This window comes from Mytilus edulis, chromosome 7 (genome assembly GCF_963676685.1).
Source record: "Mytilus edulis chromosome 7, xbMytEdul2.2, whole genome shotgun sequence".
In the NCBI taxonomy this organism is placed as follows: domain Eukaryota; kingdom Metazoa; phylum Mollusca; class Bivalvia; order Mytilida; family Mytilidae; genus Mytilus; species Mytilus edulis.
Window position 1 is genome coordinate 66,259,860 of NC_092350.1, and position 15,415 is coordinate 66,275,274.

The 15,415-nt window shown below is 31.4% G+C and overlaps 1 protein-coding gene across 1 annotated transcript; it reads right to left on the bottom strand.

Moving 5' to 3' along the window:
- Window positions 1-1,398: 1,398 nt before the first annotated feature.
- On the bottom strand, window positions 1,399-9,005 carry LOC139483346 (tenascin-like). Its single transcript, XM_071267369.1, has 8 exons — window positions 8,896-9,005; window positions 7,881-8,128; window positions 7,265-7,322; window positions 6,290-6,325; window positions 5,415-5,513; window positions 3,762-3,860; window positions 2,027-2,119; window positions 1,399-1,415 (listed from the first exon to the last, which is right to left on the bottom strand). Exons 1-8 carry the CDS (start codon window positions 8,933-8,935, stop codon window positions 1,399-1,401), a joined length of 690 nt encoding a protein of 229 aa, XP_071123470.1. The 5' UTR covers window positions 8,936-9,005.
- Between the last annotated feature and the right edge of the window lie 6,410 nt (window positions 9,006-15,415).

Here is a 15,415-nt window from a genome sequence, read left to right on the forward strand (position 1 = left end):
TCACCTGAATTGGATTTTGATAAAATTGTAGCTACTAACCGTTTAAATATAAATTTCGTATAAGTCTAAAGCGAAAAAGTTCATAGTGTTTGAAAATGTCATCGACATTACAGTACACAACTACCATTTATCTAACTAGTGTGTCTTACATTTTTTCTTTATCGCCATGATGGATTAAGCCTTTAACCTACACTAACCTTTGTTTAATGTGATTGTATTTACCTTGAGCACAATTCTTTCCACTATAACCAGCATAACATGTACACGTATACCCTGATGGACTATTACTACATGTTCCATGGCTATTACAGGGGTCAATAATGCAGTCTAGGTTAAGGAAAGAAAATGATTAAAAGTGGTCCTGTATTTCAAATTTAATAAATGTCTCTATTTTTTTCATTTAAATTATGCTTATATTGAATATCAAAATGGTACTTTAAAGATTTACATGTTCAATAAATTCTTGTCATTAAAACTTTCAAACTTGGCCCAATTGGCCGTGTGATTTAAGCTCGCAAGCATAATATGACGAATTCAAACCCTCTTCAACATACACCACAAAGGCAAGCAAATATGGTTATGATATAAGTCAATCTTGAGTGTTAATTCATTTTTTGGTACATTTAAAATATGTAGTTACTAATGGGTACACATAGATTAATAATTTTCAAATAAGATTTTAGTTTTCCAATGGCTCCTTATTTCTAATGATTTCTGTTATATTAATAAATACATAACATGTATGTTTCAGAAGAATCCGTTATTTTGATTGGATAAAAACGATTGTGACTCATACTAAAAGTCAACTTTATAGCCCAAGGAAATTTAATATACATGATGACACGTGATATCAAAACTAGGTGCAAAGGTTTTTTAAAGAAATAAATGATCTATATCAATTTTTTCATGATCATAGCAATAAAATATAATTAAAAGTTTTGAATGCTTCTTTCAGTAATTTCAAAGGATTGTTAAAGCGTTGACCGTGTGCGCGTTTTTAGAATGAACCACTTTCGGGCTTCATACAAAATGTCCTTGGGTTAACACTTTTTCACCCCAATAAATTTACAAAAAGAAGCATTCTATTCTTAATGAGGAACATGTCGTTTATGACAATGAATACTTTCGTACCATTAATATTAGTGTTCTAAATAATGAAAATAATATCGTATTGTATAAAATATCAAATGCATAAGCGTGTATTTATTACAAAAGTAAGGAATACATATAGATATTTTTGTCGTTTGTGTTACATTCAATTTTAATAACCGTTTAAATAAACATCTGGTGAACCAAAATGGTTAACTGTAAAATGTTGATGTTTTTCAACATTATTATATTTTGTCAATGTTTGCAAAACTGAGACATGATTATTCTTATTAATTTAGATTGTATATGTTACTTACAATCATTCACTGAAAATAAAAAAAGAGAAATGAGTTATATTATATTACTTAAGTGTCTAAATTGAACTAGAAAAAAATATATGTATGTTATGATTCAGATTAAAATCAGTTAGATTGTTCACGGATAATACTTTTTTGTTTTTGTATAAAGCTTTTTAAAAACAAATGAAACCTTGACTTTGCCTTTAACTTTCAAATTGTGTTCTTTCATAATAAAGCATACAATGGTTTTACATATTTTAAGACAAAGAAATTCAATGTCAAACAGCTAATGTTGATCTAAGAAGAACATCTGGTGTGACAATTTGTTTTGTTTTCGATCATGCATAGTTATCAAAGGTACCAGGATTATAGTTTTGTACGCCAGACGCGCGTTTCGTCTAAATTAGACCCATCAGTGACGCTCATATCAATATATTGATAAAGCCAAACAAGTACAAAGTTGAAGAGCATAGAGGATCCAAAATTACAAAAAGTTGTGCTAAATAAGGCTATGGTAATTTATGCCTGGGATAAGAAAATCCTTAGTATTACGGAAAAGTTTTGTAAACAGGAAATTAATAAAATGACCACATTATTGATATTCAAAAACTTTTTAAATGATTTTATTAATAACTTACTTTCACAATGCTGACCTGTATAACCAGATTCACAAGTACATGAACCATTCGTGCAATTTCCATGTTGACAGGTTACTCCATGACAAGGATATTCTATACATTCAAGATAAATTACGTTTCAAATATCTATTTTTATCTGATGAAAGGATAAGAAATATGGTAATAGATCTGACAATGGCAATTAATTTGTATTGTGTAATGTATTATCGATTTGCAAATGTAAATTTACTTTTTTTAATCTAAAAATGCCATTACGGACCTCACTGTGCATATGGTACATTGAAAAAGAAATATTCCTTTCTTTCACTTGAATTTCTGTTTTACTGTGTACGCTCCTTATATATCGCTTTATTCGTATATAATTTAAGCAATTGAGTCTTATTCCTGAGTGTGTTTTCTTGACTGATTATAGGTTCTTATGACAGGTGATATGTATTGCCAAAACTATCGAAGCATCTGTCAATTTATGTTTTTGAGTTTAATATGACGTCCGGGTTTTTTTTCTGAACATATTTTGTTTTGAGACTAGCCGGTGCCAATCTTCGGGTGCGAGTTTTTTTTATTCTCGCTGTGTTGAAGACCACTTGATGGCCTTTGTCTGTTTTCTTATCTTTGGTGGGGTAATTGTTTCTTTGACACATCACTTATTTTCATTTTTTCAATATAACAAAAATAATAGTAGTCGACGAACTGTTGAACAGCATAAATTTAGCTTTTTGATCAGTAAAAAATATTGTCAAACAAATAGCAAAAAATTTACATAAAAATAGCATAACGATATCACCTCTCAGTTTTTACATTAATTAATTAATTTCTCTTTATTGACTATCTCGCACAATAATATTATTTTAGAAGATAGAATTCATAGACCTAAAATTTTATTAAAGGTATGTTATAAATGAAGTTTCGTTTACTGGAAAGGTGATATTCCTATTATATCAAAGTTTAGTTAGCTATAAAAACAAGGTTTGATCATTAGTTTTCTTCATAAGAAAATTCCTTTACCAAATCAGGTGTATAACAGTTGTTATCCATTCGTTTGATATGTTTGAGCTTTTGATTTTGCCATTTGCTGAGTCATTTTCGTTTAGAATTTTATAACCAGATTCACAAGTACATGAACCTTGAGTGAAATTTCCAAGTTGACAGGTTACTCCATGACAAGAATATTCTCTACATATTTTATAGCATCTCCTATGATTTGAAGGCACGTTGTATCAATGGCAATGCATTTTGGTCCTCAATGCTCTTCGACTTCTTACTTCATTTTTATTTGGGCTTTTTATCTGTTTTTTTTTTATTCGAGCCTCAGACGTCTTTTTCAGACGAAACGTGGGAGTGGTGCAGATACACAATTGTATTCGTGGTATCTATGATGAGTTTCTATACATTGCAAATTTGATTAATTAAAAATTTCAGTTTGTAACCCGGATTTGTTTTCTCTCAATCGATTTATGACTTTCGAACATCGATATACTACTGTTGTCTTTATTTACATTTATTATTTCACAAAGTATGTGACGAGAACATAGATATTAATAAATGCCTTTTCAAAATCTAAAGAACTATCGGTAATCTCAATGTTCGTACACCAAAATTAAAAAGATGTTACGTCGTTAGTTCAATTTCGATTGTTTAGAACGTTTCAAACTAATCACAACTTTTTGGTGTACCCTTTTTAAAATATCACCATGAATGCATATATTCTGAAACGGTGAATTGGTATGTATCTTACCATGTTCACAATGGTGTCCATAATAGCCATCTGGACATATGCAGTTACCTTCACTACATTGTCTACCATTATAGCATGTCACATGATGACAAGGATCATCTGTTAAGAAAATTACAGTTTTTTATCCAAAACGGAACCATTTTATTCTCTAATCTTATAGATTATCGTTTGTATTCTTAACGACATTGATGTTATTGTATGAGCCGGACAATCACGAGATTTTAATCAGTACAATTTTGAGGGAAAGTAAACAGTTTAAAGTTTTTTTATACATGACTGAAAAAAATCGGAAAACAGAAACCCTTCGTCCATCAAAAAAATTTAACTATTTTTATATTTGATTTCTTTTCTTTCCTGTCGTTGCTCATAATTGAACCAGTAACAAAATGTGTTATTTCCAACTTATTTTTTTTACAGTTTGCTCATATTTTGCGCTGTTACATAATTGTCCCAAGTTGATTGATTACACACATGTTTAACCTTTCTCCAGTCTATATTCAACTGTCCTTGAAATAGTCAGGAACCTGTTATTCTGTGGCTGTTCTCTTTCATATCGATTCTTTTAGTTTATAATTATGCAGAAAATAGATACTCTGTACGTTTGGTTTGCGTCACATTTTGTAGCCTTCGTAACTGGGGATAAGTTTTCGAGATTTCTTATTGTTGAAGGCCGTATTGTGACCAATGATTTCTTAAAATCTAGACGACACTCCCTCTACATTATTTATTTCAGAAAAGATAAACAGTATGAAAAAACCCAGAATTCATTTGTACACATTTTTTTTTTTAATTTATTTACTCTATAAAACAACAATGCAAACTAGTTTCATATCTAACAGAGAGAAAGCAAACTGTCTATGAAGAATGTATGGATAGATGGCTATAACAATAAAAACCTAAAAACCAAACACTTCTTAACTTCTTAAAATGGTGTAACTAGCCTACCCTTTAATGAATGGAAGCAGTTAGTTAATTGTTACTTGTTACTAGTGAATGTATATTATAAGCGAGAACAAAATAATAATCAACACACTACGGTGCGTTTTTTATTTCGTAGTTGTATCAGAATGTAGGGCGGGACATGTCGAGTGTCACTGAAAATTGAAAAATATGGGTATGATGGGACATACATTTGTATATCTTATAAAACACCTGGCCATATCCCGTTCATTTTCGTGTCTCTGTGACTTTTTAATGAGTAGAGATCGTGGTACTTATTCTACAACATTGATCAAAACTAATATCCTTTTGCTACTGGGCGTGTCTGGTAAGCATCAATGTAAATATAACGGAATTTGATGAGACTATCATCTAAGTGAGAGGGTTAGCGCTATAAAACCAGGTTTAATCCACCATTTTCTACATTTCAAAATCCCTGTACTAAGTCAGGAATATGACCGTTCTTGTCCATTCGTTTTTGATGCGTTTTGTTATTTGATTTTGCCATGTAATTATGGACTTTCCGAATTGATTTTCCTCTAAGTTCAGTATTTTTGCGATCTTACTTTTTGGTAAATAACCTATATAGTCAACGTTTTATGGTTATACACAAATCGATGGTTTCTAAGTTAGAATGTTTAAAGGATTGCGCATTTACAGTAACGTGAACTGCGTATTTTTCAAATTGTCGTATTTTTTGTTATTATAACATACGTTTTCCACAGTAATGTCCGTAATAACCATGTACGCAAACGCAATAATTATTGTGACAATATCCACCATTATTACAAAACCAATTTCCATTGCATTTAGCTATCAATTAAAGTCAAGAATTTGTTATAAATTATTTGTATGGTACTGACAAATTATTTGTATAAATAACAAGGACAAACACGTTTAAAACATGCACTAACGTTGTTATAATTATTCTTAAACATGATTTTTACTATACAGGAAAAGACTGAAATATTTGTTTGGACACACCAATATAGGTGTTGCAATCTCATATTAATATAGCGCATTTTGGCGAAACAAAAAGTCTTGTAGTTCAATAAAATATCGGTGAACATTACGTCGATAAGTTAAACAGCGAGTAGATGATATGAAAAATTATTACAAAAAAAAATCAAAGGAAAAATGCACAAAATAGCGATAATTACACTTATTGTTTGTATTAGTATGTGCATGTGTGTTGTCATACTAATATTCTAGACTCAAAACCAAAGGATTAAACCCCAGATTCAAAAAATTAACATAATCTTGTTAAAATCTTGAAGATTGTAATTAACACACATTTCGTTCAATGCGTTCACGTTGAAAATGTTTTGATAACATTCCTGTGAAGTCTTACCGCTAAAAAACAAAATCACTTAGCATAAACATTTGTCTATGTGTTGTAAGATTTTGACATCTGTTATAAAAAAAAATACGGCAATTAATAAACTGGTAATATGTATGTAATTTTCTTTTTAAAAAATCATAAAGTATATACTTGGACAATAACAGGAGTGATCTGAATATAATTTCATTGATTATGTTGGTACATTACCGTAATTTGGTAGTTTGACAATGAAAGTGTATGTTCTTACCATCCACAAGAAACCTTTTAAATTTTACTGGATCATCTGTAAATAATAAGACATATAGCATTATCAAGGGGTACAATCAAAATCACGTGATGGATATACACACACCGGATGTAACAGTCAGCAGACCGCTTGAAAGGTAAGTAGTCGTATTTACTTGTTTATATCAATAAAATTTAATAAATAAGGTAGTGCACCGAATGTCGGATACTATCTTGTTTTGAAATACACAATTATCCTTTCTGGAAAGCGTGCAGTTAATGCTAACACTTCGACACAGTACCGATATTTCACCAGATAACTGTGTCGAAGTGTTTGCAATAACTGCACGCTTTCTAGCAAAAACAATTGTGTATTTTAAAACTACAAACTATCCGACATTCGGTGTGCCAACTTATTAATAAAAATTTAATTGATATAATCAAGAAAGTGCAACTACTTACCTTTCAAGCGGCGAGTTCAACTGTAACTTCCGGTGTGTGTATATCCATCACGTGATTTTGATTGTACCCCTTGATTATATGGAAGTCTGAATCAAATCATACATTGCTGTTCAAAATAAATGTTATATTTTTTTTTGTCGTTTACAAACATAATGTGTATGCTAAACTTTTTTGTAAAAAAAAACAAATCAATGTTTTATTAAATACAGTTTAGTTAAGATATGTCTCCGAATTTTTTATTTGCATTGACATCTATTTTCATTGAGGTCTACGGAGCAGTCCTTTTTACTTTCTTTTTTTTGTCATGACAAGAGGTATTTGGAGGCAAAAATATCTTTAGCTGTATAATAATCACCGGTATAGATAAAAACAGGGAATTTTGTCAGATCGTTAAAAGAAAACCTGACTTAGGATCTACATTTATTCAAATCGATATCCATCTTTCGAAGATAAAAATAAAGCTTTCCTGATGTTTACGACAATTTTTCAATTCTGTTATTGAGATTTTCTGAAAGGCGATTTAATAAGCACTTACAGCAACAGTTGTGTAAACAAGTACCATCTTTTCTTTGGACCCATATTTCAAAAGTCTCCTAAAACATAAAAGCATACAGATTATATATATCTTCTCATGACTATACTTTCTTCAATTTTAAAACTTATGAGACACCTTGTAAAAGGATAATTGGGTTTACCATATCATTCAATATCAGGTCGAATCAGCTACCGATACCTATAGTATATGTCACATATTGTTTCCGATTGTAAATATTCATCTTATATCTTCCCTCCCTCGTCATGAGTACCACTACTTTATAGTGTGGTGTAAAAGCCAGGTTGGGTCCCAATGAGACAACTCTCAAAGTCACGATTTGTAAAAACATAAACCATTACAGGTTAAAGTACGGTCTTCAACACGGAGCCGTGGCTCACACCGAACAGCAAGCTATAAAGGGTCAACACAATTACTAGTGAAAAACCATTAAAACTGGAAAACCAACGGTCTAACCTTAAAAAAAAGAGAGAGGGAGAAATGAGAAACACTTTTGAACCACATTAACAAACTACAACTAATGAAGATCAGATTCCTGACATGTGCAAAAATTGTATATATTCAAAGGCTTTAGACCCCGTTATATTTCTTTACTTACCATAGTTGTATTCTCAGTGAAGTTGACTGTTATTAGATATTCATTTTTAAAAATCTTGGTCCTTCCAGTGAACTCTAAGTCTTTGGGTGAGACAATACAGCCATTGGTCATATCACTTGTTGTCCAGTATTCCAAACAGGCATTATTCTGTCTTTGGGAATCGTTTGGAATAAACATGCATGATTGGAAAACCGCTTCAGACAAACAAAGCATTGCTATGTAGAAAAATACCACTGTACTCCATTTCACTAGATGCAAGTATGTTTAACGAGAATGACATGACAATTAATTGAATAGAATATTGCAATTGTGATAACTATTAATGTATAACATAATTGATTACATGATAATGGGAACCTCTCTGTATTTATGCTAAAATGTTAATAACAAAGGACAAACATTTCATTCATTTGTTTGACGTATGATAATCTTTTCATTTAAGAAATGTACTAACTCATCAACTAAATGAGTCAAATGCATCGTGGACTCTTTTTCAACGCTGCTGAAACCGGGGGATTGTTTGAATGACCTTTACAACCTATTTTCCGGTAGTTGCATAGTTCTATGTATTTTATAATTTGTACTCATCTTTTCGTTTGCATTTACATTGTATTACCTGTATGTATAATTGGTGCTCATGTAGCTCAGTTACTTTGTCTGAGTTTGTTGAGGAAAGTTCCTTAACTGTGTATCTATATATAAACATATAAAGTTCACATTGGAATTATTCGTGTAAAAAGTAAAATAAAAACTGACCATGCTTATATCTTACTATTATGGTTATGTGTATGTGTGTCATACAAATATTTGATGTACAAATTGAGTGTAAAATCAATAACCACAAAATTCTAGTTGTTCCTCTACGAATGTTTTTCAAGATAACAATAGTTTCTCCACAACATTGACAGTTTATATTTTCAATGTGAATTATGACTTTCAAAAAACGAATTTAATTCGATACTAATAACAATCATGATCAAAACCATTATCATATATATTCTCTGGCATAACTTACGAATACGGTTGTTGAATAGATTTGCTAGAATTAATTCCATTCTTAATTATGCAAGCATTTGTTATAACATTTACACAAGAAAGGTCAAAATTACTAAATCGTTATCTTCACATTGTACTATAAATTTCTAAATTCATTATCTCAAGTACAGTTTATCTTGTAGAATAAGTGTCATAAACAAGTGTTACTATTTAAAACTCATCAATCCAAATCAACAGACATAATGTCGGTATTATCAATAAAACCTCAAAAAGTGTGATTATTCGTCACTCTTTTTGGCATCAGTTATATCTGAGTACGAAATACGAGTCTATTAGACTCCTTTGATGGTTCTAGTTATTTTACATTCAAGAGCATATTTTAATGGCACCATTTTATAGACTGTTATATATACAGAAAATATATATGTATCCATACAAGTGTACAAAATAACACCAATATTAAAAAAGAATCATTAAATATAAATAAAAAATACATTCGTTAATATTTGGATAACAGATATCATTCATCAACGTGCTGATTCTGATTCACGGTGGGTAAGGTTGTCCTGCGAGAAAACGTTCTGTGCTGGTGATTCGATCCTGACGGGTGCTGGTGATCGATGTAAAAATGTAAGCAAAGACAAAAATGATGATTTTTGACGTTTTCTCTCATAAAAAAAAGTAAAATCACAAAAATACTGAACTTTTGGCTGACAAAATGGAAGGAAACAGTTGAGATTTTTCAATTTTGTTTCTTGTGGGTACGTAGGCAAACCATTAAACAGTCGACCCTCTTAACTGTTTCAGTAAGCGTAACACAAAAGTGCTCATTTTCAGAAAATCTAGAAATGAACAAAATAAAACAAAAATGCTCATTGAGTCCGCTTTCTATACTCAAATGCAAACGACAAAATTATATTGTGAAAAACCAGTACAATTAAGTAAAATTTAGCATTTTCTCAGTTTATTCATGTCCTGATACTGTGTTGGTGGGTCCTGTCATTGTGCTGGTGAGTCCTGATACGGTGCTGGTGATTTTGAGTAAAAAGTGTGTCATATTTGAAACAAATGTTACAAAATCAATAAAATTTGGCTGATAATTGTATTCAATCGGAGCTGTGACTCCTACTTTTACTTTTGTGCATCCTTTGGCTGTTTTATAAGCGTTTTCGAATAATCTTTACTTATATTACATAAATAGGCAACATCTTCCGTCCAATATCAGATGAAAATAAATATAATTAAAATAGTTTTATTTAAGATATTAATTGCCCTTGAATTGATGAATCTCTACATAATATGATAACTTAAGGATGTACTTTTGGTAAGGTGAGGTTTTGGAATTTGTGTCAAATGTTTGGACTCCTTGGTGTTTTTCCATACAATACAATGTAAAATATTTTGCCCCATAACACCCATTTATTTTTTCTTATAAGACTTAATAGCTCATGAAAGGTCATTTACCAAAGTTTTAGAAGATTCTTGATTTTCTATTTATTGTTTTGAGACCCAAATGATATCAATGCAAATATAAGGTAAAAGTCCGAGTCAGCCTTTTCCCGCCATATTTTAAATCTCAAATATCTGGAAAAGGAGGTCCATGAGCAATGAATATGTTTAGCTTATCTTTATCCTTAATTGATGCTCTACCAGCTTAAAGTATCAATTTTAATTTCTTAATTTCTTAATTTTTACCTAACCTCACCTAAGTACAGCCTTAAACAGTTTTAAAAGGTTCATAGAATAAAGTGACATTTATAAGAGGGGTCTTATATTGACATTCAGGTTTGACTGGTTTATTTTAGTTAAATATGTGTTCCACCCACCCCTCGCAACTCCATCCAACCAACTCCTCCTCCTTCCCTCCTTCATTGGTACAGTGGTGTAACAACACCACAATTTATCACATTAAATAATAACATTAAGACACAAATTAATGAACAACGCATACTCGCAGCTACTGAAAGCTAGTTCAAAGCCGCATTTTCAACTAATACCGGTAGATAAACCAAGTTCTCTTAGATGAAAAAATCTCAATCGTACCGATCATAAAGTTCATATTTTAATGTTTGATAAAGCAGAACTTTAAAAGTGTACAGTGAATCTTGTGCTCACAACAGTTATTTCATAACTATGTATAAACAAGACATTATAAAGACATTTGAAAGATAACAAGAAGTATTTTACAGTTAATGATCACCATGATCACGAAGGGATGGAAATTGCATGGAATCTAACATAAGATAAGAAGAAATTGATAGTATGTTTTGGCAAAAGACTTTAAATCTTCTAAACAGTTTTCTTCTTGCCGTAAATGGATGAATTTTCAACAATATCTCAATAACTTTGTTGGAACCAACAGAACAAAGGTGACATATAGTTGTTGATTTCTGTGTTATTTTTCTTGCGGAGATTTGTCATATTGGCAATCATAAGCACATCTTCTTTTTTATATTTTAATCAATTTTCCATGGAGTCTGATGTACCTTTTAGCTTAAACCCTGGTGAGCCATGTTAATCGTCAGTAGTCTGTTGCAACCATCGCATGTAAATTGTCATATTTCCATTTTTTTTTCTGATTTATTTAACCCAATTCATACGTGTTGGGATTATTATCCTAGTAACCGGTGTTACCAAGTGTATATATTGAACATAAGTTATAAAAATTCAACAATACTATATCTATTGTGTGTGTCAGTTTGTTAAGGCAAAACAAAACTACAAAAATTTCGAAAACAAGAGAGATTTTTTTTTAAATGTCATTATTATCTGTCTAATTCAAGAGCTATGCTTAGAATTAACTTCAGATGATAGGGACTTCACACCCAAGTGACCCTGCTGTCTTTCAAAATTATATTCATATAAATATATAAACTGAGACTACTATATATAACACAGAGATTGGTCACTATTGATTTATCGTATAATGTGAGTCTCCTTATAGTCAGCTACGTTATTTTAACGTAGTTTCATATTTAACCGTAGCAGACGACAAATATCACCACCTTATCACTCAGACAACTATCTGTGTTATAGTAGTCTCATATATGATTAAACAAACTTGGTATATTTGCATTTTAAATTATTTGTTGTTTAAATATAAGATGCAAAAGAAACCATTTAAATAAAACACCTACATCTAACTTTCAAAACCGATAACCGTTAAAAATCAAAGTACTGATGTACTGAACATCGGATGACCGCATGTTGTTGTGAATGGTTCGACAATCATCGGATGTTCAGTACATCAGTACTTTGATTTTTAACGGTTATCGGTTTTGAAAGTTAGATGTAGGTGTTTTATATAGTTGGTTTCTTTTGCATCTTATATTCTTGTATAATTATACTCAATTGGTAGTATGAAGCTACGAGATATTTTAATTTTTGAAATTAAAAGCATGTTTAACAAACCCGATTTCTGCCAACGGTTGATGCAAACAAGTATAAATTCAACTGAAAAAAAACGTACACAAAAATTGATTTTAATATGCATATCTGACCCTCCCTCTCCCTATCCGGCAACAGTTATTTTGTTTCCGCGGGGGGCGGGGGTAAAAATGGGCTATCATTTTATCGCATTTTACTTCCAAGGCGTTTTTGAGTTGATTGTTTTGTCCTGAAAACACATATTAAATGAAAAAAAAGTTTGATATACATGGCTTAAGATTCGATTTTTTACAAATATATATACAAAGTACACATTTTAGCTGCTGAAGACATATGATTCAAACGCGCAGAAACACGGCTAAGATTCATTTGGTTGAATGAAAAGAAAATTATCTACAGTTTCGTATAAATTTGTCAGAGAAACAATATTCAGGAAGCTTAGATTACACTTAATTTATTACCTAAACTCATCTAAGAGGTGTTCAGGCTCACCTAAATCTGACTGTTTGCCTTGATCAACTTTGTTTGTGTCTGATTCGTACAAAACATTCTAAATCCCGAAGCATTTAAGCGCCCGGCCCAAGTCAGGAGACTCTTGGCTTTGTAAGTCTTGTATTTGTTTTTTTTTTTTAATTTCAGTTCATTAAAATATTAATAAATGATAACAGCTTTTTAAATCATTCTAAATGAGAAAAACAGAAAACAGTTAATTGAAAAAATATGGGTTATTTTTTTCATTATAACAATAAACAGAGTCACAAAAATATCAATTTTAGGAAAACAGATTACAGCTAGTTATAGTCAATTATTGTTAACCATCAATGATCTTGAATATTTGCCACTTTTGACTTGATTTTGACACAGAACCAGGACATAGGAGCACAGAACCAGGACCGTTTTTCAATCAGCAGCACAGCGTCAGGACAATTTCGTTTAGCGAACTTACACAACTTATGCAATAAAATATTGTTGTAATATGCCATGCACAGTACTAATGACGTATGAGAGAAAAAATAAGCAACGAAACGGTTTTTTTATTGCCATTGTGATACAATGTAATCAAACCCACAAGCACAGAATCAGGACCCACCAGCACCCGCCAGGACTGAATCACCAGCACAGAACGTTCTCTCGCAGGACAACCTTACCCGCCATGTGATTTATCTAAAAATAATTATTAACCTAAATCAAATAAAAACACTAATCACACTTTGTTCTTAAAGTTCACATGAATGAAGTAATACAACGGGGGCTGTGTATTTATCCAACTTCTATTATTATCACTCCCCAATTTGATCTACTCCCTTTTAGTTGATCTCATTTGGTGCTAACTATCTTCTATGTTGGTCAATGCTGCGAAAGTGAGACAGAGGGACCTCAAAGGACAAGGTACACTAAGGGCCGTATTTGGCCCCCTATTTTGTCAAAAAATCATTTTCATCTTATAAATGAACTGAGCATCATAAAATATCTTAATATATTTGTTCTTCAATACCACATGCCCAATTTGTCTTCTAGTATGGCAGAAACCTGATTTTGGGTTACTAAAGTGTGTTGATAACGTCAAAAGATAGAAAAATGTCCATTTGTGGACTGCAATCCTTCGTTTTTAAAGGCCTCCGCCAACGTGAGCCACAGTAATAATTAGTGATAAAGATGGCATACAAACGAGGTTTTCCGAATATGAAAAGAAATCATTGGCTCACGTTGACGGAGGTGCTCGAAAATTAAAAAAATCTCTCGTAAAAAAAAAACAATTTGTGTCAAAATAGTAGAATTGGATCGAAATCGGAGAAAGAGCTGAAAATATCCGCATTCGGCTGTTACGACAAGAAACCCTCAACTAAAGCAAGAATACTTCGATAGGTGCTCAAGGTTTTAAGTTGTATGATTTTGCCATCATTCAGTTTCAAATTGTATTTTTTTCTTATCTTTATATCAAGGTGGAGTGTGTTTTATCGATTTAAATCAACACCTTATACATAGTGAAAACATATGCACACGGCACACACGATAAACAGGCGTTTTGCAAGTGTCACCCTCATAAAATAAAGCGAAAAATGTTTGAATATTTTTTCTTCTTTTTTGGGTTCTTTAGAATAATGTGTAAATTCGGGACAAGATACCTTTGGTCGAGTCTGTAATTGCATACGACTTTGCAAAAGACCACCGCCGAAAAGAACAAGGTAATTCTGTTTAATATTAACGTGAATCTTTTTTGTTTCGAGTACACATCGTCTCATATAATCGGACCCAAATATGAGGGTTGAAAAATCCCTAGACTGTCCCTCAGGTATCTTTCGTCCCTTTTTTTGATGTAATTATTATAGGGCAAAGGTTAATCATTATGTTTATGATGTCATGAGTTCGATATAAATTCAATTTTGGATAAACACTTTTTTCGTATGTCATGTTTATTTATTTATTTATCTGCTAATTTTTTTAGGAGAAAAGGGGGGGGTTGTTTGTTGAAAGTGAACACCAAGCTATTTTCATCTATAGTCGCACAGAGATTAATCTAAAAAAGCTCATTTAATTAGACGACAAAATACTATTAGAAAAATACAACATCAACATAAATCATAAATGAAAAAGGTTGTTGCTATGCAGTTATTACGGTTGCTAGGTAGTTTTTTAGCGAGCGAAAAAAACAAGCCAAACAAATTGTAAGATTTGTACATTTGTCCTAAAAGTACCTAGCAATAGAAACATAGCTTTGGTTAACATATTATTGTTTACATGAACCATGAACATATACCAAAGTCTACTGTTGCTTAATATACATTACTGTTGCTAAGGGCCATATTGGTGGTTAAGGTGTTGATAAATACTCGTTCAATTAATATAGATAAACAAAACATTACTGCTTTAAATTTCCATATATGTATTTTACAATTATACATTTTGATTCATATGGAAAATACGTTTTTTGTTAGATAGGTTAAAAATAGCATATTATTGGCAGGTTTCAAATCTGTTGCTAGTCACCCAAAGAAAATGCCATTTTTTTAAGCTTCTATACCTAGTCTATTGAAATTATAAAATTTAATGTCTTTCAAGAGGGGGCCAAAAATGGCCCTTATTGTACCTTGTCCTTTTAACCGGGAGGAAGGTCTGGTTTACATTCAAAGTCATTACGATGGCCGTTCTCT